The 26,729-nt window shown below is 34.1% G+C and overlaps 1 protein-coding gene and 1 long non-coding RNA gene across 6 annotated transcripts in view; one reads left to right on the top strand and one right to left on the bottom strand.

Moving 5' to 3' along the window:
• The window catches only part of SPAG16 (sperm associated antigen 16), a 981,678-nt gene that overhangs the window by 403,271 nt on the left and 551,678 nt on the right, over nucleotides 1-26,729 (top strand). The window contains exon 11 of one of the 5 annotated variants that reach the window (XM_073218146.1): nucleotides 10,859-11,106. The exons of the other annotated variants lie outside the window; for them this stretch is intronic. Coding sequence (XP_073074247.1) covers nucleotide 10,859 — 1 coding nt within the window. The 3' untranslated portion in view covers nucleotides 10,860-11,106. Of the gene's footprint in view, nucleotides 1-10,858; nucleotides 11,107-26,729 lie in introns of those variants that run through there. 5 annotated transcript variants of the gene reach the window in all.
• The window catches only part of LOC108397066 (uncharacterized), a 513,643-nt gene that overhangs the window by 148,016 nt on the left and 338,898 nt on the right, over nucleotides 1-26,729 (bottom strand). The window lies entirely within an intron of this gene.

Genomic DNA, 26,729 nt, shown 5'->3' with positions numbered 1-26,729 from the left:
TTACTGTAGTAGTTTTGCACATCCAACATTAAACTTATCTCTACTTATTTTTCATGGATCTACAATGATGGAAAAACAGTCTAGACTGTATTTGTTGTGGGTTTGACTTTGTTGATACTTTAGTTAGACTCACTTCTTCTCAGACTTCAGGTTATTTGAGAGATGAATTACAAGTTTTCTTTGGTATGTGCATGAGGTATAAATGCTAGAGTGTTTTCCTCATATATCCTCCCAGCTCCCAGTCTAGCAGGCTGAGTACACCTGTATCTTGGGATGGATCTCTCTCAGTACCCCTGTCTTGTCCCCAGATTTCCCATGATAAGTTATGGAAAAGAGTTTGTGAGTAGGTTCAGATTATATTTGTTCCATTGTTTTCTATTGTTTGTCTGCATATATAACTTTCTCCTCTTCATGCTATTCTGCTAAGAATTAAAGCAGATGAGTCTCTGCTCTTCTAGATTGCACTCCTTACCTTTTAGACTTCATCAGTTTTCTTTGTATTCTCAGTTCTCTGACGAGTTTTATAAACCATGATTTTGTATGTCATGTTGAATTTTCTTATTATTAGTAGTGTTGAAAGTATTCTCATGATGTCTTTGTTTTTGGATGTAGAAGTTAGTGATAACCAATTTGAAGACCTTTTGAAAAGTTCTCCTTTGCCTTAGATTTTTTAGAGGGAAACTGCAATTTTTTTGTTCACATCTGGGTGTACTATCACAGCTAAGAAACCCCATTTACAAAACCACAAATTTCCACAGCAGAAAATTATTAGTTAACCTCCAACAGATTAAGCCCAAATAGCCATGATGGCTGATTTCTTCCCAAGGCTGTGTATTTAATACATTGGCATAAATGTAAGCTAGATAAACAAAACATTCTAAACTATTTTAGATGTAGTTATGTATAATGCTAGGTCAGGGTAAGCAGAATAAGCCCTTGTCCCACCCCAAAGATGTCTATAACCTAATTCCTGGAACCTGTAAGTCATCTTAAATAGCAAGAGTCTTTGTACATGTGATTAAATTTAAAGACCTTGACTGGGGGAGATTATCTTGTTTTCCGTGGGCCCAAGAATCCAAAGAAATCGAGAACTTTTCCAGGCTTTTGTTAAGGAAAGATGGCACTAAAGAATAATGGTCAGAGACATGCAACATTGTTGGCCTTGAACATGTTCACCAACCAAGGAATGTGGGCGATCATTCCCAGCTGGAAGAGACAAGGAAATGGATTTTCCCTTAGAGCCTCTAAAAAGAAATATTAGCCCTTTGATTTTAGTTCTTAAAACCTATGTTAGACTTCTAACATACAGAAATAAAAGATAATTAACTTGTATTGTTTTGAGCCACTAGGTTTCTGGTTATTTGCTACAGCACCTCTAGAAAACAGAAGCAGGACAAAAATGCATATTTTTTACATATCACGGTTTGAAAATTGTGTCGGCAAAATGACAAAAAGAAAGCTTTTGTTTCCTCTTATTTTCTATTTGCTAGTAGAATAAAATAAGAAATTAGAACACAGAGAGAAATATTAACATTAATTTTATAAACATTGATTTTAAAGACTAGAGTAGAGAACTTCATATTTTTTAAGTATGAAGACCCCCAAGGAAAGGAGGCCCCATAACACATTCATTCTCTTTCCAACATCACTATCCCTCAAGGTCATAGCATTATTTTTTCATATATGATTTACAGATGTTCCAAATAGCATCACTGACATAATCTTCACAAACACAAAATATTTCAGAATGAGATATTTTTAATGGAGCTATAATACTGGAAAACAGGTAATTTGGGGGTTGTGTAAAATTCAGAAAAGGAGCAAACAAAAATAACTGATTTCATTTCAGAAAGATGTCAAACTTAGTTAACAAAACTTCGTAGGGCTGCTTTTTGCTTCATAATTGAGAACATTATACCATGTTTTCCTTTATTTATACCATTTGAAAAGTATTTCCTAAAGACAGTGCTGTTTTTCCTACTAAAATCCAATTTTTCTAACACGGTGCTAAGCCTAAATATTCCCCTGGTTCTCCAGCAAGTGACCAGTTTTTAAGCATAATTTAATTGCACGCCAGTTGTACCTAATTCAATTGCACTCTGGGTTTTCTACACCAATCCAGTTGCACTCTAAAATGTCATTTCCTGAAGAGCAAAACATAAGGACCCTTGAAAATGTGACTTTTTAGTTTTGTTTTTGAAATTATAATCAATTTCCTGGCAGAGGTGATGGCTATAGTCTTTCTGGAGATACAAAAGTACTCTGCATATAACCTATACAATCCAGTTATACATGAGTTGTGAGAGACTATCTAAATAATAGGATTATTGTTACACTGTTTAATATTAAAGTTTTATATTCTTAAATATCCTAGCACTGGATGAGAATTGTTTAAATACCTGTGTTATCAAGTTACATGATCACTGTCATTTCCAGAAGTGTTTAAAGCCTTCATTCAGAATCTATCTGATTTTTTAGCTTAAACTGTATAATCAGCTACCATTAAATTAAAAAATCATTGCTAGACTTTTTTCTTTTTTTTACATTGACTATTTTTAGAAATGATACCTGAAATCCTGACAGCAAGGAGAGAATTACAGCTAAAACACTTGAAAAATAGACTCAATCAACTCAAATGATCTTTAATTCTTTATGAGAAAGTCAAAGCTTTATATCCTTCACTTCCCAATGTCAGTATGCTTTGTTACTGACCATCTCAACCCTAGTGCTTATTTCTTCATCCATTTGTATTTACATCTTCATCCATTTGCTCCAACAGCTATGCCCTAGACTTTATCATTACTTTTAGTACCCAACCCTCTGACCATAAACCAACAGCTTGCTAACACTGATTAGTACATATTTTCTTTTCCTCTGTGTATTTATCCTTTCATACCCTTTATTCTCTCCCTACCTGGATCCATGGTTTATTTCAACCAACCTCTCCCACTATCCTCAGTCTCTAGCCCCATTGACCCGTCTACGTCACTCTAGCTGTCTACCAAGTAATTTTTCTTATGCAACCAGAGAGGGGAGAATGAGTATTAATTAATTAATGGTCTCCAGTGTCACATCCAGTGTTTCTCCAAAAACTTTCTTTGTCTTCTTGGCCAAATCCCCTTTCCTCTGACCAGTAATTTCAAAACATGTCTGCTGTCCATAACTAATTATATAGCCAACTTATGTCATTTTACACTCATCCCATCGATTTGCCTACTTCTTTCTAAATGACATAAGAATTATCTTAAGTGAATATTAACAAACTTACCACCAGATCTACACAAATGTCCCTATCAACTTCAACCCTTTGCAACCTTTTTTTAATTCACAATAGAGGAGGTGCCATCTCTTCTATGTAATGTTTCTCAATGACCCTGCTCCGTCATTTTTCTTTTTTAAATATATAACTTCTTTTTCCATGAGGTCTTTTATTGACTTCTCAAATATGTTTGTATTTTTTCCATAGTAGAAGGCAATACCAGTAGCAATATGCTCAAACCAAATCTTCTCTTAACTGTACATTCCATATTCAGGTCTGTATCATTCAGTATGGTTTCAGCTACAAATTTTGGTAAACTGGACTTAAAATAGATTAAACAATAAGAAATTTTTACTGATATAGGAAGATTTCCAGTCAGTCAGGATTCCAGTTCTATCCCTCTGTGATCTGTTTAGTTCCGCCCTTTTCTGTGTGTCAGCTTTGTTGGTCAAACGACAGCAGCCAGCCACAACTAAGGCAGTCTCCAGCTTGTTAACCTGCAGAGGGAGGGTGAGGAAATGTCTCCACCCTCTAGAAATAAGAATCATTCCCTGAATGGATCATCTGCCCTGTGCCTAGATAACGGAACCAATCATTGGCAAGAGGGACAGGTTTGTCATGATTGGCTTAGGCTACTGAAGTTCCTTGTCTGGAGCTCAGGGAAGGGATGACATCTCTGAGTCCTAAGAACTATATCCTGAAAGTGTAGATACTAGAAAGAAAAAAAGGATAATTTTTGTTTCTTTGTTGTTTTTTTTCTGTTTTGTCCCCCACTAAATAGGAAAGGGAAATGCTGTGCAAACCACCAATTGTGTCTATTACACAAAGAAACAGAATACAGGGAACCCAAATGCATAAAAGTGATTTCACAGAAAAGTACACATCTAAGATCCTTTGGATATTCAAATCAAATTCCTAATTTATTGCCTGAAATAGCACTATAGGCATGCTGGTTCCTCTTCCTTTAGTCGCTCTCAGGGACTTTGCCTGGGTAGTTCTGGGTCTCTGATCCTGGGAACTAGTCACGAACCTCATGCCCGTCGGTGCAGTGGCTCGATTTGACTTTGCTTTGGCTGCTCTTCAGCCAGCTCTGGGGCGTCTTTCTGTCCAGTCTCCCACCTGCCCCAAATGAGAGATCCTATTACATTTGTCATATGATGTCTTTACCAAATCCAAATTAGCAAAAGCGTAGAGATATCCTTTAGTCTTTAGTCTGTCTATAGTCTTTCTGATTCCAGTCCTCTGCCCATTTTTCTGTTTGACTTTCATAATATATATATATATATACTTCTTTGATATTTATGTGTCCTGTCCTCTTAAACAATTATACCTTTTTCTTCTATTATTCTTGACTGTTTTCTGGACCTAATATGTAGTCAACCATGTGGAATCTGATGTTGGGTTCAAATAGAGTCTTCCTAAAGCTGCCCATTTGCTAAGGTGGATCCAAAGAAGTTTTGTTCTCTGGAAAATCACAGATATCTTGGTAAATATTCCTATTGACTGGATTTCAGAACTGGAGGAAAACATTTACCTCTTTGTGTGTATGCAAAGGAGGACAATTTGTGTATTATTACTTTGGTTTTTTCTAACTCATGTTCTTCAGTATAGTTTCTCTAAAGATGACCATATTCTTTTCTCTCAGAAAGTATTTTTGTTAATACCTAACCATTTATAGTTTGGCAATCATGGAATCTAAAATTTAAAATCAATTAATGGTAACAAATACATAACAAATAATGATAAAGGGTGGTTTGTTCTTAATCACTGACTCATAGTACACATTACTAGCAGATATACATAATGTAAATACAGTACTAATTGTAATCCACATAAACCTAGGCCTGTTTGCTCTTGCCCTTCACAGAACATTGTCATTCTAAAAAGCTCTGAAAAACAATGTAGGCTTCTACGGAATCACCTCTTGAGTGGGTGGCAACAGGAATAACATTTTATACATTGCGTAACACAGCAAAACTTAAGATCGTCCTTGGACAGTCTTCTCCTTGATTCCTCTATTCTTCAAACTTTGTATCCTCAGAGTCCACATTTCCTTTCTTTGCTGTCTGCCTTTTTCTTCTATAAACCAATCTATAAGCCTTTGTCAAAGACATCTTTGTGGAAAGAGTAAATAACTATGGGGGACTTATATATAATATTTTATCCTTGTCACACACCGAGAAATATTTTGCTTCTGACAAATTGCATTAAAAGTAAAAGACATTTCCTTAATTTAGTTTTTTTTAATGAAGCAAAAACCTGTTTACCCACTCCTTCTAACTCTTTTTCCATCCCTGTTATCTAGAGTTACTCTCCCCTGTCCATACCTTCTCATGGAAGGAGTACATACTTTCCTTTATACCTTATAAATAGCTAAACATGTTAACATGGCTCCTGTTCACAGTGGTATTTAAATCCAAACAGAAGGCTCTATATTTAATTTTGGACTTCAAGGCATCAACCCTGCAACTGGGGAAGGATTCTCTGAGCTTAGTAAAATTCCCAGAACTTCTGAAATCATATCATGTGCTTCAACTTTCTATTTGCAGTTTGGTCATGAGGGAGACTATTCTTGGATTTGTTTATTGAAGAGCTCTTTCCTTCTGTGAATATCAAGGTCAAAATAAACCAAAAAATGACAAAATTTGGCAAAAATTTAGATTACAGTTTAAAAAATCTCCAAAATATTTTTGATTATTCCATAGTGCATTTTATGACTAGAGAAGAAACAACTAATAGAGGCTTGTTTTCTAGAACAATAACTACATTCTCTGTGTTTTCACCTCTTCAGAGGCTAATAAGACTTTCAAATTGATGGAAAGCTTCCTGCTTACTAAATTATAGCACCTCAATTTACATTAGTATAATATGTGCCAAAAATGAAATACTATCTCATTTCTAAGTCTGTGAATTTATTTTATTATTTATAGTTGATTTTCCTGGTACTCTGAGCTTTACTAGTCCTCATTAGGCTTGTTGTTGTTTAACAAACAAAGAAGCCAAGAGCAAGGTAGAAAAGTGGTATGGGCTGCGGGGGAGAGGAAAGGAAGAAGAGAGGAGAGATCAAGGAAAAAAGGGAAGTAACTGAGTGTTTGTGTGCTCCCTCCCAACATGTTATGTGACTATAAAACAGGATTCTTCTTTTTTACTTCTCCTTCATTTAGTTTGAGTTAGCCTGTTTCTTTTAGCTTCCCTCTGTTTGCAAAGTCATAGCAAGTTACCTTGGCCCAAAACATTAGCAATATGAGAGATGATAAAGAGACTCCTCCTAGTGTCACCCTCGATATAATCTCATTTATGTGAGGGCATCTGTTGTGTACTGAGATTTAATTTCCATACTGCAAAGCAAATCTAAGTAAAATAAAATATACTGTAGATGGCAAAATAGAGACATGAAGAGACCTTATTCAAAAGAGAGGCTATCATCTAAGTTCCTATGGAAATATACAGAAATATTCTCAAAAGGAAAATGACCACTTAACACAGTGAATTATAGTACCTCACCCAAAAGCATCTAAGAAGAATTGTGAAGTTCAAAAGTCCCAATATAACAACTCAAAAATGATTACATCACTAACTTTAAAAGAATTCTTTGTCTTATGTTGATCTGTAATCCTTGTCAAAATGACATTATAGAACCACCCATCAGTAAAAAACGTAATGAAGATAGATGTAATTAAAGATTCAAATCATCAATATCTGTACTGGTGGTAATTTAGTATTTTTGAAAGCCTCAGAACCATCCTAAGAAATAGGTAGAGCAGATGTTAGCCTGCTTTACAGATGAGGAAACTCAGCTTTGGTGGAGATTCAATGATAAAATTGAATATGAGAGAGCTGGCAGTGTGACATGATGCTAATACTCTTAAGTTTAGTGAAATTCTCACCACACCATACTATTTCTTTTTAGCTAGTGGATGCTCTTTAAGTGAGAACTAAATTCTTTAATAATTGTGATTTTTTTTTCCAAAGATTTTCATTTTCTCATTTAAAATTGGAGTGCCTCTGCCATAAAATAGAGTTCAAAGAACTACAGGAGCTCAATGATGGAATTATGTGTCCTTGTTCTCAAAGAGATTATAATCTAACTGGAATGGGAAGAGGAGCAAATATGTAAACTTCTTATACTTCCTATTATTGGAAGCTTGGAACTGTAACTTTTGAACAATGCTTTAATTTTTCAGAGCTAATTTTCCTACTTCAGTTCTCCCCTACAATTCTGTGTACAGCACTTGTCATGGCTTCCATTTGTATTATGATTATTTGTAATTACATTTCATAATTATCTATAATTGTATCTTGGACTTGTTGAGTGTGAAGATTAGTTCCTACTCATCCTATTTTACAAGGCCAAGCCCAGTGCTTGTCATACAGTAAGTGCTCTGCTCAGTAGATGTGTATGTTTATGACATGTTTATTAGTAGAAAGGTACATACACCTTGCATAAAATTCAAGCAGTATAGAAATGTGTAATGTAAAAAGTGAAGCTTTTCCATCTCTTTCACCCACTTTACTACCCTCAGAGAACTGCTATAAGCATTTGGATTCAGAATTCCCTAGACATTTTTTACTTGTGTAAATACAAGGTGATTTTTTAATTAACAAGCCAAATCCATAAAGTGCCTTGAGAATACAAAAAAAACTTTAAAATATAAAAATTCTGCATTGATTAAAAACTCTAATATTATTTTATAATATTAAACTAGTTCAATATCTTTCTGTAAAAAGAAAACAATTGGATGCAGTGATGACCTTGAAACACTGAATATTGTATAGACTATTAATAGTATTGCACATATACGTCAGGAATATTCATCTCAGATTAACATTCTAATTCATCAGGACAAAAGATTGAATATTACTTTTTCTTATTATCAATCACTATTATATTTTCACTTTCCTTGTGATGTTTACTGGTCCAATTCTTAATCTAATACAGTCTGACTGATTTCTATTTCTTATGTTCTAAACTAATGATTTTAAAGGTATTTCTACTTTGCAGAGTGTTCTAATTCAGTAACAAAAATAATCTCCCAAGTTGGTATCTGGATAGTACATATTTAATAAATGAATATTATGAACTTTACACTGTATGTCCCATTTTTCAAAAGTTTTTTTTTCTTTTCATACATTACTTAAATTTCTTTCTTAGTTCCCTTTACTTTTATTTTACTGATGCTAGACTATTGATAGTCATGGTTCCTAATGTTGTATTGGCACTTCTTCTCTGATTTAAAAAGGAAGCAGATATATGTTCTTCAGACTCCATGCCACCTAGGACGGCTTCTGAGTATTTTGGGGTTGCTATAGTGTCCTTGATCTAAAGTTTCTGCATATAATTGACAAAATGTTTTATGGAAATTAAAGAAAATAAAAAATAGCACATTTTAAGAAATAAATATTATGATTGAACTAAGCAGATTTTAGCTAGCCATATAGAAACTGGATGATTAAGAAAGCAGTTTTCTGTTCCCTAAGCAAGTTATAGTTATTAGTTGATTTTTAAAAATTTAAAATATAAATAAGCAAACTATAAAGACTACTATGTAATTGAATTAAACTTGGTATGGTACAAACATTACCTCATATAGAGGAATAATTACAATTATGCAGACAGTATATTGAGAATAAAATATGGCAGAAAAGCTCTAAGAATTATAGCAAACCAAGAGCTTAATATGTGTCCAATAACATGTTTTAGCAAATTATGGGAAATAAATATACAACTGAATGAATAACATCCTTGAAACTGACTTGAATGGGTCTTAATTAACTCACTGTGCATTCATTTAATGGTATATAAAAACTGGGAAAAATATAAATTTAAATCTATTGAGGGACTTGAGATTTGAAATGGTTAAGAATGTTAATTCTGATTAATTTCATGTGAAAGGGCTAAAAATCTATGAACTGGTATTGAAACAGTGAGGATTATTTATAAGTAAAATTGATTACTATAGATTTTGAGTGAAAGAACTAAGGAAAATTATGTAACAATAATAAGTATGATATCTATTATATGCAAGTATCACTAGATAAATTAGAACATTAAAAAGAGTATATTAGAAGTTTCCACACTCTTTCCAGAATAAAGAAATGATGATAATGAGTGATAAATGATATTGATGCCTCTAATATGCTCTTAGAAATATGAAATAGAAATAAATAAATCCAGAGCTACTATTTACTGACTATAGACCTCATGCTAGATTATTTTATTATATTATTTTCTTTAAGTTGAAGAGTGTGTGAGGAACTGAATGAAATATAAGGTAGTTGCAACATGGGGTTCAAGAGAAACATGAGGTAATCTTATAGGTTGGAAGGCTGTAGATTTTGAACAGCCATGTAAGTCGTGTGCCCTTTATACCAACAAGTTGGTACAACAACTTTTGGGTGGTATTGTTGTGTTATTAATTGAAATTTGTAAGTTACCTACCCATTGACTCAGGAACACAACTGCTAGAATTTCTCCTCACATGCATTCAATAATAAATACACATTTGAGGATACCCATATATCCTAGAAGACTCTGTCACTACTTGAGAAGGACTAACATGTAATATGGGCAAATAAAGAAAATCATAACATGTAATGTTGTTAGTAGGAAGTCAGCACTCTTATGCATTGCTGGATTAAATCATTGTTACATTCCCACAGGGTAACTTGACCTTTAAGAAAGATTTAAAACAGACTAATAAATTTAACTTTTATTTACTATAGAATCTATTGGATTGATATTCAAAGATTAAGTACAAATGTGCCCTTATAATGTCATTTATAATAGAAACTAAAAACAAAAATAAGATAGTTAAATTATGCTACTTTATACAGCTGAATTTATGTAGTCATTAATAATAAACATTTATAGAAATGAAACAATAGTATATATAGGTCATATTTAAAACAATTTTGAAGAAAAGTAAGAAGTCAGCCTTTTACAAATAATGATACCAAGGGCCCCAGTGATCCAGTCCATTTGAAGGCTTTCCTCTGGAACTGAACACAGCAGGTGAAGCTGCTTTCTATATGACACTGTACTGTAAAAAGGGAAAAAACAGTTACAGAGCCAACTTTATAAAAATCCCATATAAAACATATATACATTTATATATAAATATTATGAAAACCTCAACCAAACTTCTGGAAGTAGTAAACCATGATGATGGCATTTTAGGTGTGTGTGTGTGTGTGTGTGTGTGTGTGTGTGTGTGTGTGTGTGTGTGGTGTTTATTTCTACCTGATTTTTCTACAATGATTATTTGTTATTTAATTAAAAACACTAAAAAATTATTTTATGTGAACTCTAGATGTCATCACCAATATCATAAAGCTTTTGTCCTTTCAGTAGCATCATAAATTCTTCACATAGAGGATTTACCTGCTGCATTTAATCCCAGAGGGAGGTCTCCAAACGGATTGGATCACTGGGGCCCTTGGTATCATTATTTGCATAAGGCTGGCTTGTAGCTTTTCTTCAGAATTGCTTTATATATGACTTAGGATATATTGAATTATCCATAAATGCTAAAAGGATTAGAGAAACTTCTAAACCCGTCTTTCAGCTTTTATTATTGTTTTTGTTTGCTTGCTTTGTAGATGTGACAGATTGACAGTGATGGCTTCTGCAAGGTGATGTTCCATTTGAAATTAGCATATTCTGTCCAGGGTGCTGTAACTGTCAGCCTTACTTTGCACTAACATTTTTAAAAAGTATATGATATATTAAAATTTACCAAAAAAAAAATTGAAGTGTGACAGTTCCCATATTTCTGCCACATAGTCTATCAAGTCTTTTTGCTGCTTAATTGACTTTCAGGTCTGGGTCCTCATGTATGCAACCAATCTCTTGTCAGCTTCCTAAATGATGTTTATAAAAATTGTCTTTATTTTACAAGTCACCACAAATTCTTGACCATGATGTCAGGTTTCAATTCTATTGACTTAGTAGATGTATCTGTTGTTATTAAGATGATACCTCTCAAATCATTTCTCAATTTCCATAGAAATATAATTACTAATAAATAATATAATTCCTAATTATATATGATTCTATATTTTGTTTCACTAGTAGATTAAAAAAGACACACCACTCCATATTTGACAGTAATATGACTCCTTCTTTCTTTTTTTTAGTATTCTGTTTGATTTATAAAGATAGATGAAAAACAGAAGTCTGAATATTTCTTCTGTTTGCCCTGTCAGTGAAAGAAAAATATTGGTGCACTTAAATGTAAGCAATTGAATGCTAATACTTTGGAAGGGCCATTTTAATATCATGGTTTTAGTGGAACACTTAAAAAGACATGTAATGGTATCTAAAAATAGATTTAAAAATCCTTCAATAAATGCACTCATTCATTTGATTGCCTTGTAGTTGAAAATAAATCATCCTTTTTTGTAGTGTATGGTATTTCATTTCGGGTTAATTGCTGAATAAGATGAATTCAGGTCTTGATATTTAGTGTGAGTCTTGGTGTTTGATCAAATATTTCAAAAATTTGATTTAGGTGATTTATAGTTTCTTATTGATATTTTCCCATTATCACATTCACCAAAAAGCATGCTAATCAGTGACTATGTTTGTTTAATAAGAAAAATCACAATACTGAGAATCATCAATGTCTCTGTGTTTACCTATGTCTAGGTAAATACAAACAGGATACTATTGGTTGGTTATTTTGTTGGAGATACTATTTGCAGAACTTAAATTTGTCATTCTATCTTTTGTTTCACTAGCAGCTTAAAAAGATATACCATTTCAGTAAATTGCATACAGCATTTGACAGTTCTGCTCACTGGTAGCCTTATTTATTCGCATGATGTAATGAATCCTCTTGTTTCTAAGGGACTCTTCTGGATCTTCTCACATCCACCACACATTGTCCCTAGGCTCTATGATGCTTGAAATTCCAAAGAGATTAATCTTTTAACTAAAACTGAATTTATCATATCTACCTTTCCACCTTTAACTCCCAAATATACTAATCTATTTGGCCTCAAACTTAAAAATAATATGTGAATTTTTGATCTCTGATTTTTTATAACATTTTTTACATCCAATTCATTTTGGATCAAAACCTTGATATTATTTTTACTCCTCACTCTTCTAGTTCTTTCTTAACTATTGATATTAAAATCTGCCCTCCACAAGTGACCTTTAACCTTCCATCTCTCATCTATTTTGTCCTTTCCATCCACTTGTTACTGCCTTTCAAGATCATTTAACTTGATTTTTCGCATATGGTTACCTTCTAATCCAATGACACTGTCAACTCCCTTGTCCTTCCCTGAAACAGTACTCATTTCTTATGGCCCAAATGACTTTTACACATCACGGATTTCATTATTTAAGTTAACTCTTAAACACTATCAATGACTTATCTCTGCCTTAAAGTAAGATGTATTTTTTTCTTTTGGAATTCAAGACTCTCAACAATAATTCCCCAAACTATCTTTTGAGTTCTATAACTCTATATTTTTTTCCACTGCCCACCTCCCAACTCTCAGCTCTCAATATTTTTATCTTGGGTTCCATGATCATTACCATTCTCTGAGCATTTCCTTTCTAAAGTACTATTCTCAAGAGCTTAAATGTTCTCTACAATTCAGACCATTATAATAAAAAATATTTGTTTTTGGTTTAACACTGGCTTTTCCATGAATGTTTTGTGGGTTATTTCTGACATTTCTGTCAATTTCTACCTCTTCTGTACTTGCATTTTTATTAATTTATTCAGAATACTAATGTTCTTATATTTCTATAGTTCTGTCCCATATTTTGGCTGAAAAATACCTGGTCATAGACAATGTAATTGTAATTAGGAGTGTGTGTACATGTGCTTACACACGCATCAGCAAGTGTGTGTATATGTGTGTATATGCAGAGGGAGAAGGATGAAGGTAGCCTAAGTTAGGAGAGGTGACTTTTGTCTGTTTTACAATTTTGTCATTGTCCAACTGCTAAGTCAGTTGCAGTTACACATCAAGTTCTCTTAAATAACTTTCTTCTGCCTGTCTGACCTTTGTTGTCTCACTTTAAGTCATCAACCAGCAGCTGCTTGAGTACTTTGCTGTAATTTATTCTCTACCCAGCTAATTTAGAAATACTATTTTAGATGAAAATAGCATATAAGTATCCACTGAGAAATCCCTGGTGGTTTAATTATCACTGACTTTTTTAGAAGCAATTTGATATGGTCTATAATTGTAGTTAATTTAGCAATAAGTTTTCAGTGGTGTGGACATGGCAATATGTGTTAAAATATTAAGCAAAACTTCATGGGCTCAGGGTGGTTTTGATTCCCAAGTTCTTTTTTTTTATTTATTCATTTTATTATCATTAATCTACAATTACATGAAGAACATTATGGTTACTAGACTCCCCCTTCACCAAGTCCCCCCCCCCCACAAACCCCATTACACTCACTGTCCATCAGCGTAGTAAGATGCTGTAGAATCACTACTTGTCTTCTCTGTGCTGCACATCCCTCCCTACGCCACCCCCAAGATTATACAGCTAATCATAAGGCCCCCTTTCTTTTTCCCTGCCCTTATCCCTCCCTTCCCACCCCCTCCTGCCCAGTCCCTATCCCTTTGGTAACCATTAGTCCATTCTTGGGTTCTGTGATTCTGCTGCTGTTTCGTTCCTTCAGTTTTTGCTTTGTTCTTATACTCCACATATGAGTGAAATCATTTGGTACTTGTCTCTCTCCACCTGGCTTATTTCACTGAGCATAATACCCTCTAGCTCCATCCATGTTGTTGCAAATTGTAGGAATTGTTTTCTTCTTATGGCTGAATAATATTCCATTGTGTATATGTACCACACCTTCTTTATCCATTCATCTACTGATGGACACTTAGGTTGCTTCCATTTCTTGGCTATTGTAAATAGTGCTGCGATAAACATAGGGGTGCATCTGTCTTTTTCAAACTGGAGTGCTGCATTCTTAGGGTAAATTCCCAAAAGTGGAATTCCTGGGTCAAATGGTATTTCTATTTTGAGCTTTTTGAGGAACTCCAATCTGCTTTCCACAATGGTTGAACTAATTTACATTCCCACCAGCAGTGTAGGAGGGTTCCCCTTTCTCCGCAACCTCGCCAACATTTGTTGTTGTTTGTCTTTTGGATGGTGGCCATCCTTACTGGTGTGAGATGATATCTCATTGTGGTTTTAATTTGCATTTCTCTGATGATTAGCGATGTGGAGCATCTTTTCATGTGTCTGTTGGCCATCTGAATTTCTTCTTTAGAAAACTGTTCAGTTCCTCTGCCCATTTTTTAATTGGATTATTTGCTTTTTGTTTGTTGAGGTGCATGAGCTCTTCATATATTTTGGATGTCAACCCTTTATTGGGTCTGTCATTTATGAATATATTCTCCTATACTGTAGGGTGCCTTTTGGTTTTATTGATGGTGTCCTTTGCTGTACAGAAGCTTTTCAGCTTGATATAGTCCCAGTTGTTCATTTTTGCTTTTGTTTCCCTTGCCAGGGGAGATATGTTCATGAACAAATCGCTCATGTTTAGGTCTAAGAGATTTTGCCTATGTTTTATCTAAGAGTTTTATGGTTTCATGACTTACATTCAGGTCTTTGATCCATTTCAAATTTACTTTTGTGTATGGCATTAGGCAATGATTCAGTTTCAGTCTCTTACATGTAGCTGTCCAGTTTTGCCAGCACCGTCTGTTGAAAAGACTGTAATTTCCCCATTGTATGTCCATGGCTCCTTTATCATATATTAATTGACCATATATGCTTGGGTTAATACCTGGGGTCTCTATTCTGTTCCACTGGTCTGTGGCTCTGTTCTTGTGCCAGTACCAAACTGTCTTGATTACTGTGGCCTTGTAGTAGAGCTTGAAATTGGGGAGCGAGATCTCCCCCCATTTTATTCTTCCTTCTCAGGATTGCTTTGTCTATTCGGGGTCTTTGGTGTTTCCATATGAATTTTTGAACTATTTGTTCTAGTTCGTTGAAGAATTTTGTTGATAATTTGAGAGGGATTGCATCAAATCTGTATATTGCTTTGGGCAGGATGGCCATTTTGACAATATTAATTCTTCCTAGCCAAGAGCATGGGATGAGTTTCCATTTGCTAGTGTCCTCTTTAATTTCTCTTAAAAGTATCTGATAGTTTTCAAGGTAACGTCTTTCACTTCCTTGGTTTTTATTGTTTTTGATGTAATTGTGAATGGAATTGTTTTCCTGATTTCTCTTTCTATTAGTTCATTGTTAGTGCATAGGAAAGCCACAGATTTCTGTGTGTTAATTTTGTATCCTGCAACTTTGCTATATTCCGATATCAGTTCTAGTAGTTTTGGAGTAGAGTCTTTAGGGTTTTTTATGTACAATATCATGTCATCTGCAAATAGTGACATTTTAACTTCTTCTTTACCAATCTGGATTCCTTGTATTTCTTTGTTTTGTCTAATTGCTGTGGCTAGGACCTCCAGTACTATGTTAAATAACAGTGGGGAGAGTGGCATCCCTGTCTTGTTCCCGATCGCAGAGAAAAAGCTTTCAGCTTCTCGCTGTTCAGTATGATGTTGGCTGTGGGTTTATCATATATGGCCTTTATTATGTTAAGGTACTTGGCCTCTATAACCATTTTGTGGAGAGTTTTTATCGTGAATGGATGTTGAATTTTGTCGAATACTTTTTAGCATCTATGGAGATGACCATGTGGTTTTGTCCTTATTTTTGTTGATGTGGTGGATGATGTTGATGGATTTTCAAATGTTATACCATCTTGCATCCCTGGGATGAATCCCACTTGGTCGTGGTGTATGATCCTTTTGATACATTTTTGAATTTGATTTGCTAATATTTTATTGAGTATTTTTGCATCTACATTTATCAGGGATATTGGTCTGTAATTATCTTTTTGGTGAGGTCTTTGTCTGGTTTTGGAATGAGGGTGATGTTGGCTTCATAGAATGAGTTTGGTAGTATTCCCTCCTCTCCTATTTTTTGGAAAACTTTAAGGAGAATGGGTATTATGTCTTCTCTGTATATCTGATAAAATTCCGAGGTAAATCCATCTGGCCCGGGGGTTTTTTCTTGGGTAGTGTTTTGATTACCACTTAATTTCTTTGCTGGTAATTGGTTTGCTTAGATTTTGTGCTTCTTCCTTGGTCAGTCTTGGGAGGTTATATTTTTCTAGGAAGTTGTCCATTTCTTCTAGGTTTTCCAGCTTCTTAGCATATAGGTTTTCATAGTAGTCTCTAATAATTCTTTGTATTTCTGTTGAGCCCGTCATGATGTTTCCTTTCTTGTTTTTGATTCTGTTGAGTGTGTGGTGATGCTCTTTTTCTCTTAATAAGTCTGGCTAGAGGCTTATCTATTTTGTTTATTTTCTCAAAGAACCAGCTCTTGGTTTCATTGAATTTTTCTATTGTTTTATTCTTGTCAATTTTGTTTATTTCTTCTCTGATCTTTATTATGTCCCTCCTTCTGCTGACATTAGGCCTCATTTGTTCTTCTTTTTCCAATTTTGATAATTGTGACATTAGACCATTTATTTGGGATTGTTCTTCCTTTTTTAAATATGCCTGGATTGCTATATACTTTCCTCTTAAGACTGCTTTCACTGCGTCCCAAAGTTGGGGCTTTGTGTTGTTGTTGCCATATATTTCCATATATTACTGGATCTCCATTTTAATTTGGTCATTGAGTCATTGATTATTTAGGAGCGTGTTGTTAAGCCTCCATGTGTTTGTGAGCCTTTTTGCTTTCTTTGTACAGTTTATTTCTAGTTTTATACCTTTGTGGTCTGAAAAGTTGGTTGGTAGAATTTCAATCTTTTGGAATTTACTGAGGCTTTTTTGTGGCCTAGTATGTGGTCTATTCTGGAGAATGTTCCATGTGCACTTGAGAAGAATGTGTATCCTGTTGCTTTTGGGTGTAGAGTTCTAGAGATGTCTGTTAGGTCCATCTGTTGTAGTGTGTTGTTCAGTGCCTCTGTGTCCTTACTTACTTTCTGTCTGGTGCATCTGTCCTTTGGAGTGAATGGTCTGTTGAATTCTCCTAAAATGAATGCATTGCATTCTATTTCCTCCTTTAGTTCTGTTAGTATTTGTTTCACATATGCTGGTGCTCCTGTGTTGGGTGCATATATATTTATAATAGTTACATCCTCTTGTTGGACTGAGCCCTTTATCATTATGTAATATCTTTCTTTATCTCTTGTGACTTTCTTTGTTTTTTTGAATTCTATTTTGTCTGATACTAGTACTGCAACACCTGCTTTTTTCTCCCTATTGTTTGCATGAAATATCTTTTTCCATCCCTTGACTTTTAGTCTGTGCATGTCTTTGGGTTCGAGGTGAGTTTCTTGTAAGCAACATATAGATGGGTCTTGATTTTTCATCCAGTCAGTGACTCTATGTCTTTTGCTTGGTGCATTCAGTTCATTTATATTTAGGGTCTTTATTGATAGGTATGTACTTATTGCCATTTCAAGCTTTAGATTCATGGTTACCAAAAATTTCAGGTTACTTTCCTTACTTTCTAAGACTCTAACTTAACTCATTAGTATGCTGTTACAAACACAATCTAAAGGTTCTTTTCTATTTCTCCTCCTTTTTCTTCCTCCTTCATTCTTTATATATTAGGTATCAAATTCTGTACTTTTTGTCTATCCCTTGATTGACTTTGGGGATAGTCAATTTAATTTTGCATTTGCCTTGCAATCAGCTACTCCATCCTCCCTACCATGGTTTTCCTACCTCTGGTGACAGCTGTCCAACCCTAGGAACACTTCCATCTATAGCATTCCCTCCAAAATAGACTGCAGAGATGGTTTGTGGCAGGTAAGCTCTCTCAGCTTTTGCTTATCTTGAAATTGTTTAATCCCTCCTTCATATTTAAATGATAATCATGCTGGATACAGTATTCTTGGTTCCAGGCCCTTCTGCTTCATGGCATTAAATACATCATGCCACTCCCTTCTGGCCTGTAAGGTTTCTGCTGAGAAGTCTGGTGTTAGCCAGATGGGCTTTCCTTTGTATGTGATCTTATTTCTACCTCTGGCTGCTTTTAACAGTCTGTCCTTATCCTTGATCTTTCTCATTTTAATTAATATGTGTCTTGGTGTTGTCTTCCTTGGGTCCCTTGTGTTGGGAGATCTGTGGATCTCCATGGCGTGAGAGACTATCTCCTTCCCCAGATTGGGGAAGTTTTCAGCAACTACCTCCTCAAAGACACTTTCTATCCCTTTCTCTCTCTTCTTCTTCTTCTGGTATCCCTATAATGCAAATATTGTTCTGCTTGGATTGGTCACACAGTTCTCTCAATGTTCTTTCATTTTTAGAGATCCTTTTTTCTCTCTGTGCCTCAGCTTCTTTGTATTCCTCTTCTCTAGTTTCTATTTCATTTATTGTCTCCTTCACCATATCCGACCTGCTTCTAATATCCTCCAACATGCTCTTCAGCGATTGGATCTCCAACCTGAATTCATTCCTGAGTTCTTGGATGTCTTTCCATACCTCCATTAGAATGTTGATGATTTTTATTTTGAACTCCCTTTCAGGAAGAGTCATGAGGTCCATATCATTTACATCTTTCTCGGGAGTTGTATTAATAATTTTACTCTTTAGAAGGTTCCTTTGGCATTTCATGTTTGTATATGGCACCCTCTAGTGTCCAGAAGCTCTATTCTGGAGCTGCTCAGTCCCTGAAGCAATGTCGGGGATCACAGTGGAGCCGTACTGGTGCCTGGGGGCAGGAAAGAGCTGTTCCCCACCTCCCGGCTGCTTTGCCTGTCTCCACTGCCTGAGCCAGTGGGCTGGGCCCACAGGTGTAGGTTTTTGTCCCAGAGCAGCTGGATATGGATCCCTGCTTTCCACAAGCAGCCGGAATCCCAGTCTCCCCAGGAACTCTGCCTGTATTAACTTTCCAACCCGATAGTCATGTGAGTCTCATGAAAGCACCATGAAATGTAGGTTTGTGCTCCCAGAGCAGATCTCCAGAGCTAGGTATTCAACAGTCCCAAGCCTTCCACTCCCTCCCTGCTCCATTTGTTTTCCTCCTGCCGGTGAGCTGGGATGGGGGTGGGGCTCGGGTCCCGCGGAGCCACAGCTCTGGTACGTTACCCTGTTCGCTGAGGTCTGCTCTTTTCTCCAGGTGTATGCAGTCTGACGCTATCCTCTTTCCTGTTGCTCTCTCAGGATTAGTTGCGCCAACTATATTTTCTAATTGTATCCAGTTTTAGGAGGAAGCCTCTGTCTCTCCTCTCATGCCGCCATCTTTAATCTTTTTTCCCCAAGTTCTTTTAAAACAATACTAATATAGGAGTCCTTACATTCAAGGCTTCTTTACAAATCCAAACCTGTATTTAGTGTTTCTTTTTTTAAGCTGATGGTGAACAATGTCTCTTTGGAGAAAACTGAATTTTGAGAACGACTTGAGTCCTTTCTATATATCACTTATTTTTGAATCATGAGATACATTTGGTAAAAAGTGTCAAGCAAATACCATCGGTGATCTTTAATACATCTCTTGTTTGTTTATACAAAGAAAGCAGTTTTGAGGAATAAAATGGTTCATTGGGTTCAGCTACTGAGTAGATAATCATAACTTTTAGGAAAGGCTGTTTGACAACAGCTTAAAGGATACAAAAAATAAGAGCATTAAACCATGTACAGGGATTAGACTAGCATTCTCTCAGTAATGGGGTGAATTGCATAAATCTGGAACTTGAATGGAAGAAGCAATGTGTGCATCCTAATCTCAAACATGAAAAACATGTTCATTCTTGAAATATGCATTGAATATTTTAAATAAAAGACATGATTTTAAATATACATATGGATTTTCTAAATTCCATTATTTTAAAATATAGGTCAAGCATATTAAGACAGGTACTTATCATTAAAGAAAGGGCCTGGGTATGACGTAAAAATGTTCTAAATCATATTTCCTGAAGTTTGTTCTGTGGGAAATAAGTCTTACAAGATGTTTAAGGAAAACAAAAAGTGTTCATGAGTAAATGTTTAAAACACCACACATATTATGTCATCCTATATAGAAATCAAGTCAATCATTAACATATTAAAGACAAAATTTTGCAACAAATTGTAAGTTAACTTTCCTCAAAATTATTTCAGTACAAGATTTTTCCTAAGCCAAACACCTATTTTTTTCTCAAACCATCAAATCAGTATTCATCAAGATATGTGCTCTAGAATACTGTTTTTAAATGTCACCATTAAAAAAAAAATCTGTATAGGTAGAGAACAGAATTGAAGTTCTATTCAATGGCCCATAGTCTTTGGCACATAAAATGAAACTGCAGAGGAAACCCAAGGCTGGTGCTAGGTCGGTTGGTGTAACATTCACTGCACCGACTAGGGTATATTCCTTTTGACCTCACTGAACATTCATATACAAAGGTAGAGCAATTGTACCTCCTTCAGTGTGTTGTTGTGAAGATTATATACAGATATTTATTTTACCAGCCCTAAAGTGCTATAAAAATTCCCACACTTTCCATCTTAATTTTAACCCATGCTAAGTAGCAACTGCAGTTTTTCCAGTAAGTTCGGTTTCCCATGTCTGCAGTGACTGCTTAAACATGTTTGAATCCCCTCCCACCTTGGAGCGCTCCTCTAGCTGCGCTGCCCATTAAATGACATGGCTTCTTATTTCTCAGTGAAAATGTAAATCTTAGGAGAAGTTCTCAGTGTCCTGCCACTTCTAAAACTTAAGTTCATCTTGCCAGTGCTTTTCTTCCTGTTAAATTGGTGGTGTACTTCCCTCAGTCATAGGATGTCTGAATCCCACCCTCTCTAACATTCTCAGAACTCTAAACAAATTTTCCTTCTTTATCTCGTATTTTCAATGAGTTTGTCTCCTTTTGCTTCTTCCCATCAATATTTAAAAACAGGGTTTTTTTTTCCTATCAAACCAAGACAAACAGCTACAACAAGGTACAAAACAAAACAACAAAATATACAAACCTGTATTCTATATATATATCTTTCAACTAGCATTCTCTCTTTTCCTCCCATTTGGAGTCGAATAAAAAAATAGGAAATTGTACAGCTCTGTCTCTCCTCACCTTCTAGTTATTCTGAATCATCAATCATCAATTTGGCTCCTGCACATATAATTAATTCTTAAATTTACTTTCAAATAGCTAGCCAGTAGTTTTTTGTTTGTATGCAACAACTTTAATATTCTGTGGAAAATACTTCAAAAGAACTGATTTCATATTTCAAAGTTTCTTTGATTTACATAAGACTTATAGCCTACTTATACATATTATCACTGTAAGCACTGATAACAATTCAAAAAGAAATTCTCAAAAAGATGTTAAATACATAAAGCAAGATTTTTATTTCCACTATAGAAATAAAGAGACAAGATAATGTTCATGTTGTCTTTTTAAAATGCTAGCTTCTTCCCCCTATGGTCCCATTTGAACATCCCAGAGTCATAAAGAATCACATCTTAACACCTCTGTGTATCTCTTCTATACCTATATAATTTATAGATGGGCCATGCATAAATTAGACATTTCTCAGTGGATTATGAATATGCATTGCTTCCCAAATGGCTTAGCTTGACTCCTTTCTAAAATAACTAATACCTTTGAATTTAACTAGGTCTTTTGTTCATAAACATCATCCATTAAATTAACCTTTACATCACATTCAAATTTAAGAAACTTTTCAAACTTTTACAAAATGTAATAAAGACTTCTCACCACATCAATAGAGTTATGTTTAAAGGGCCAGGATGTTTTGAATTAAGGTTCAAACTTTGTCCTTAACTGTTCATTTTATTCCTATTCAGAACACGCTTAATATCATGGAATTACTTTGATCATTTTCCTATTGTATTCTAAAAAGACTCACTGAATTTGAAATGAAAATTATTTTAATTACAGTGACAGAAAAGTCAATATGATATTTCTTCCCAGCCATTTGTTCCATATGAGCTCATTCAAGAAGTGAAATTATATTGGATATAAGTTACATGCACATTATGCAGTTTTAGTATGTAAATCGTAATGGCAGCCCTATTTTATAAGTAGCATTTTAAAACAAAATATCTAGGCTCTCTGAAAGTAGAAAGGGCTACTAAAAATAGGTTCTTGTTTTTTTGCATGTTCCTTTTCCCAGTCTTTTCATTATTTTGCTTTGTCTTTTTCCATTATCTTATGTTGATTATATTCATTTCTTTTAAACTTTCTTTCCAAAATGCTTATCTCAAAAGACAGTTATTGAAATGGGGACAATAAAATTGTTGGACTGGTAATATGAAGAACAAACTATGTTTTAGAGGAAATGCCTGATATCTCACAAGGTAAATGGGTAAATTGTATTTAAGAGCTTTTAAAACATTTTCCCATTTAATCCTACCAGCATTCCCTTCAAACAGAAAATAAAATTATGTCCTACATTTTACAGATAGAGAAATAGATTTAGACTTGTAAACTAGGTAACATATAAGATTACAGCTGGTAAGGGACGGAGAACTGGAACACAAGCCTAAAAATAGATTTCATGCTTATACTTCTCTAAAATTGCTAAATGACATGAATCTAGATCTAATGAATAAAAATTCATTTAAATTTGGCTTTGGAATGTTAATTCCCTTTTTTATTTGACCATTATCAAAATTAATATACTGTTTCTGAGCATGAAACAAGAGATGGTGAAAAATTGTTATGATAATATGAGCCAATGAAAGTACAAACCAGTGTATATATTTTTAAATGATGAGCAAGCTCCATATGAGTTTATCATCACTGGTAATTGAGAGCTAATTCTAAAAGTTTAAGAAGGTTCTGTCCAATGTGTTAGTTTTGAGATAAACTGTCAAAATTGTGGGTAAAAGGTTTTATGTATAACAATGATTATTAAGGATTCATATTGGCAAATTTTTGAAATTATTTTCATGGTATGTTTGTATTCTTAGATTAATGTTAGATATAAACTATTTACTCAATGTATAAAATTGTATTGCAATTGATCAATACATAAGATTGATACTAATACCACTAGTCTTTTCTACATATTTATATTTTTACATCAGAAGAGGATCTTTGTTCCCTATGCTTTCAAGCTTTTTCTATTCAGTGTTAATATAGCTCTTATATGAAAAAGATCTTATATCTGTCTTCAGTAAATAAACTACTTCTTTTATTAGAAATTATGAACAATTTTCTATTTGCTCTTTTTTGTTCATATTCCTGACACTTGAAATTCCAGAATGTGCATTTTTGTTTTTAAGAAAGTTGTCACATAATTATAACTATTTTGTAGGACATGATATATATTAAGAAAAAATTTAGCATACTTTTTAACTCCCCCAAAATAGGGTTAAAATTTTTATCAGAAATCTTTCTTTGGATTTTCAATTTTTTTAACCACTTTATTGAGATTTTGTGGTAATTTCCTTTCTATGAAATTTGCTTATTTTAATTCAACAATTTAATGACATTTTAGTTCACAGAGTTTTGCAACCATCAACACAATCTAATTTTAGAGTATTTTCATCACCCTAAAATAAAATCCATAATCTTTATCAGCCAATCCCCATTCTCATCCCCACCTCTAAAGAACAACTAATCTACTCTCTTTCTCTATGTATTTGCCTATTCTAGACATTTTATATGAATATGGTCATGTATGTTCTTTGTGTCTGGCTTCTTTCATGGAGCACAATGTTTTGAAATCAATTCATATTATAACATATTAAAGTACTTCATTCCATTTTGTGGCTGAATAATATTCAACTGTATATTTTATACACACACATACACACACACACACACTACATTCTGTTTATCCATTCACTAGTTGATAGATATTTAGGGTTTTTTTGACTTTTTGGCTATTTTAAATAAAGCTTCTATGAACATTCTTGCACAGGTCTTCATGTGAACATCCGTTTTCATTGAGGTTTATTATAATTTTTTATTGAGCATTTTGAGAAACCATCAAACTGTTTCCAAAGTGCTTACACTACTTTGCATTCATACCAGCAATGTCTGAGGGTTCCAATTTCTCCCATCCTATCACTTGTTATTTTCTGTCTTTTGATTATATTATTTCAGTCTTTATTTGCATTCCATAATGACTAATACTTGTGAATATTTTCATGTGCTTATTAGCCATTTTTACATCCTCTTTAGAAAAATGTCTGTTCAATTCCTTTGTCCATTTTTTGAGTTATTTCCTCTTTTATTACTGATCTGTAGGTGTTTATATTTTCTAGATACCAATACTTTATCAGCTATATGACTTGTAAATACTTCTCCCACTGCATGGTATCTTTTGAAACATAAAATTTTTTAATGTGATGAATTCCAGTTTATAAATTTTTTAAATCACTTACACATTTGATAAAAATATGAGAAATTACTAACTAACCCCAGATCCTAAAGATTTGCTCCTATGTTTTCTTCTAAGAGTTTCCTAGTATTAGCTCTTACAATTTAGGTCTGTGATTCATTATTAGTTAATTTCCATGTATGATATAGGATATTTTTATATAGGAAATATAATTCATATTTTTGCATATGGATATCTATTTGGACCATTTCTTGAGAAGACTATTATTTTCCCATTTAATTTTCCCAACACCTTTGTCAAAAATCAAATGAAATATATCTGAGGATTTGTTTCTAAATTTTCAATTTACTACCATCAGAGTATACAGACTACAGTAGTTTCTTCACATACATGCAGATACACACTCTTCTGAATTGTTAGTGAGGACCTTCAATATAGCTTTTATTTCTTCTACTAGACCAGCAATCAGGAAACTTTTCCTTAAAGGGTTGAATGAAAAGTATTTCAAACTTGTGGGCCATACAGTCTCTGTTTCAGCTACTCAACTGCTGCTATAGCACAAAAGCATTCATTGGCAATATATAAATGAATGAGCATGGCTGATCCAATACTGTGTTATTAACTAAAATAGGAAGCTGGCCCATGACTCATATAGTGTACTGACCCCTTTATTAGGCTCAATCTTTTAAGAAACTGTGTGTATTTAACAAACTTTTATTAAATAAATAAATAAATTGATATCCCACACCATCCATGTTACCCTCTTTTAGAAGTTCTTTAGTTCATCTATGGCTGTCTTAAATTATGATGTTGACAAAATGCTTTGCTATGTCCAAAGTATAGTGGAATGATTGACCTCCTTGTCTTGGATAGCCATTATTTTTATCAATGCAACCTTAGTTTTTATGCAGCATTAATGTAGTTTTGGCATATACTGACTTTGTGATCACCTAGTCTCCCAGTTTTTTCCCTCATTAAGTTCTGTTGAATCATAATTCCCCCATATTTCAAGTGTTCTATTTATCCTTTCTATGTGTCATTATGTTAATTTTATCCCACACTGGTGTGGTCTTCAACAAGATAACCTGATTTTATCTAGAACTAGAACTATGCTAAAAAGATTAGTTTGAGACCAAACCAGTCTTCCAGATATACGCTGTGCATAGCAAATTTGCAATGGTGCTTTATATAGTGTAACATCCCAGTCCTGCTTGACCTGGTTGTATGCTTCCATTCTTCCACGTAATATAGTAGAGTCAGGTTGTGCCATTGTTTATCCATGCTTTCTAACAAGTATATGCTTTGCAATAGAAGAAATTTTACTCAATTCAGAAAACAGCGAAACAAGAATTTTATTGTCATATTTCTAAATCTAGTCTCCCACTAACTCTATATTTTTGGAATCTTGGTATGTTATCATCATCATGCATCAGCCTAAATGCAATAATGCCAACTGTTGTAAAGAATGCTAAATTAGGCTCTTAAGATTTTGTGGTTTGTAGGCAAAAATTTCTAAATATAAGTTGTCCTCCAAGGGGCTAAAAGGTCAAAACTCTCCAGGTGGTAAGTTAAATTTATATAGATTAAAATAAAAAACACTAAGAAGTGTTCATATATGTATCTTTATATCTGGTTTGAAATACTTGAAAAATAATTTTTGCAAAAGCAACCATAAAAGAATTTTGAACCATGATTTAGGGAGTGAGGAAGATTCTGTTTTGATCTTTTGTGGAACAAAGACTTTCTGTAGTTCCTAATTTATGATTCTAAAAATCAGCTGTCTTCAAGATGATAATGCTTCTTTGGCAATACAAACCTGAATGCTGTCAAAAATTATATCATTTATTGTTATTTTCATCATATGCTAAAAGATAAGAAATAAAAAACTACATTTTACAAGATTATCAGACTGTCCAGGCATGTACCATATTAGCTCCACACTAAAATACATATGTTTTGCAGAACACAGGTATACAGATGTTGGTAAAATTGCAATATTTCCAGAATCTCTTGCCTGGCCTTAGCACATCTCCACATCAATAGGTGTTTCCAAGGGGTGGAGAGAAGTAGTCCATCTCCATACCAATAAGTGATTACAATGGGGGTGGACAGCAAGCACACAACAGGACTGCAGAGGTTTGGTGGGGTCCTTTTGCAGCTG

This window comes from Manis javanica, chromosome 12, assembly GCF_040802235.1.
Source record: "Manis javanica isolate MJ-LG chromosome 12, MJ_LKY, whole genome shotgun sequence".
Classification (NCBI taxonomy): domain Eukaryota; kingdom Metazoa; phylum Chordata; class Mammalia; order Pholidota; family Manidae; genus Manis; species Manis javanica.
Note: the sequence above shows the minus strand (reverse complement) of the source record. Positions and strands in the feature narration are given on the sequence as shown.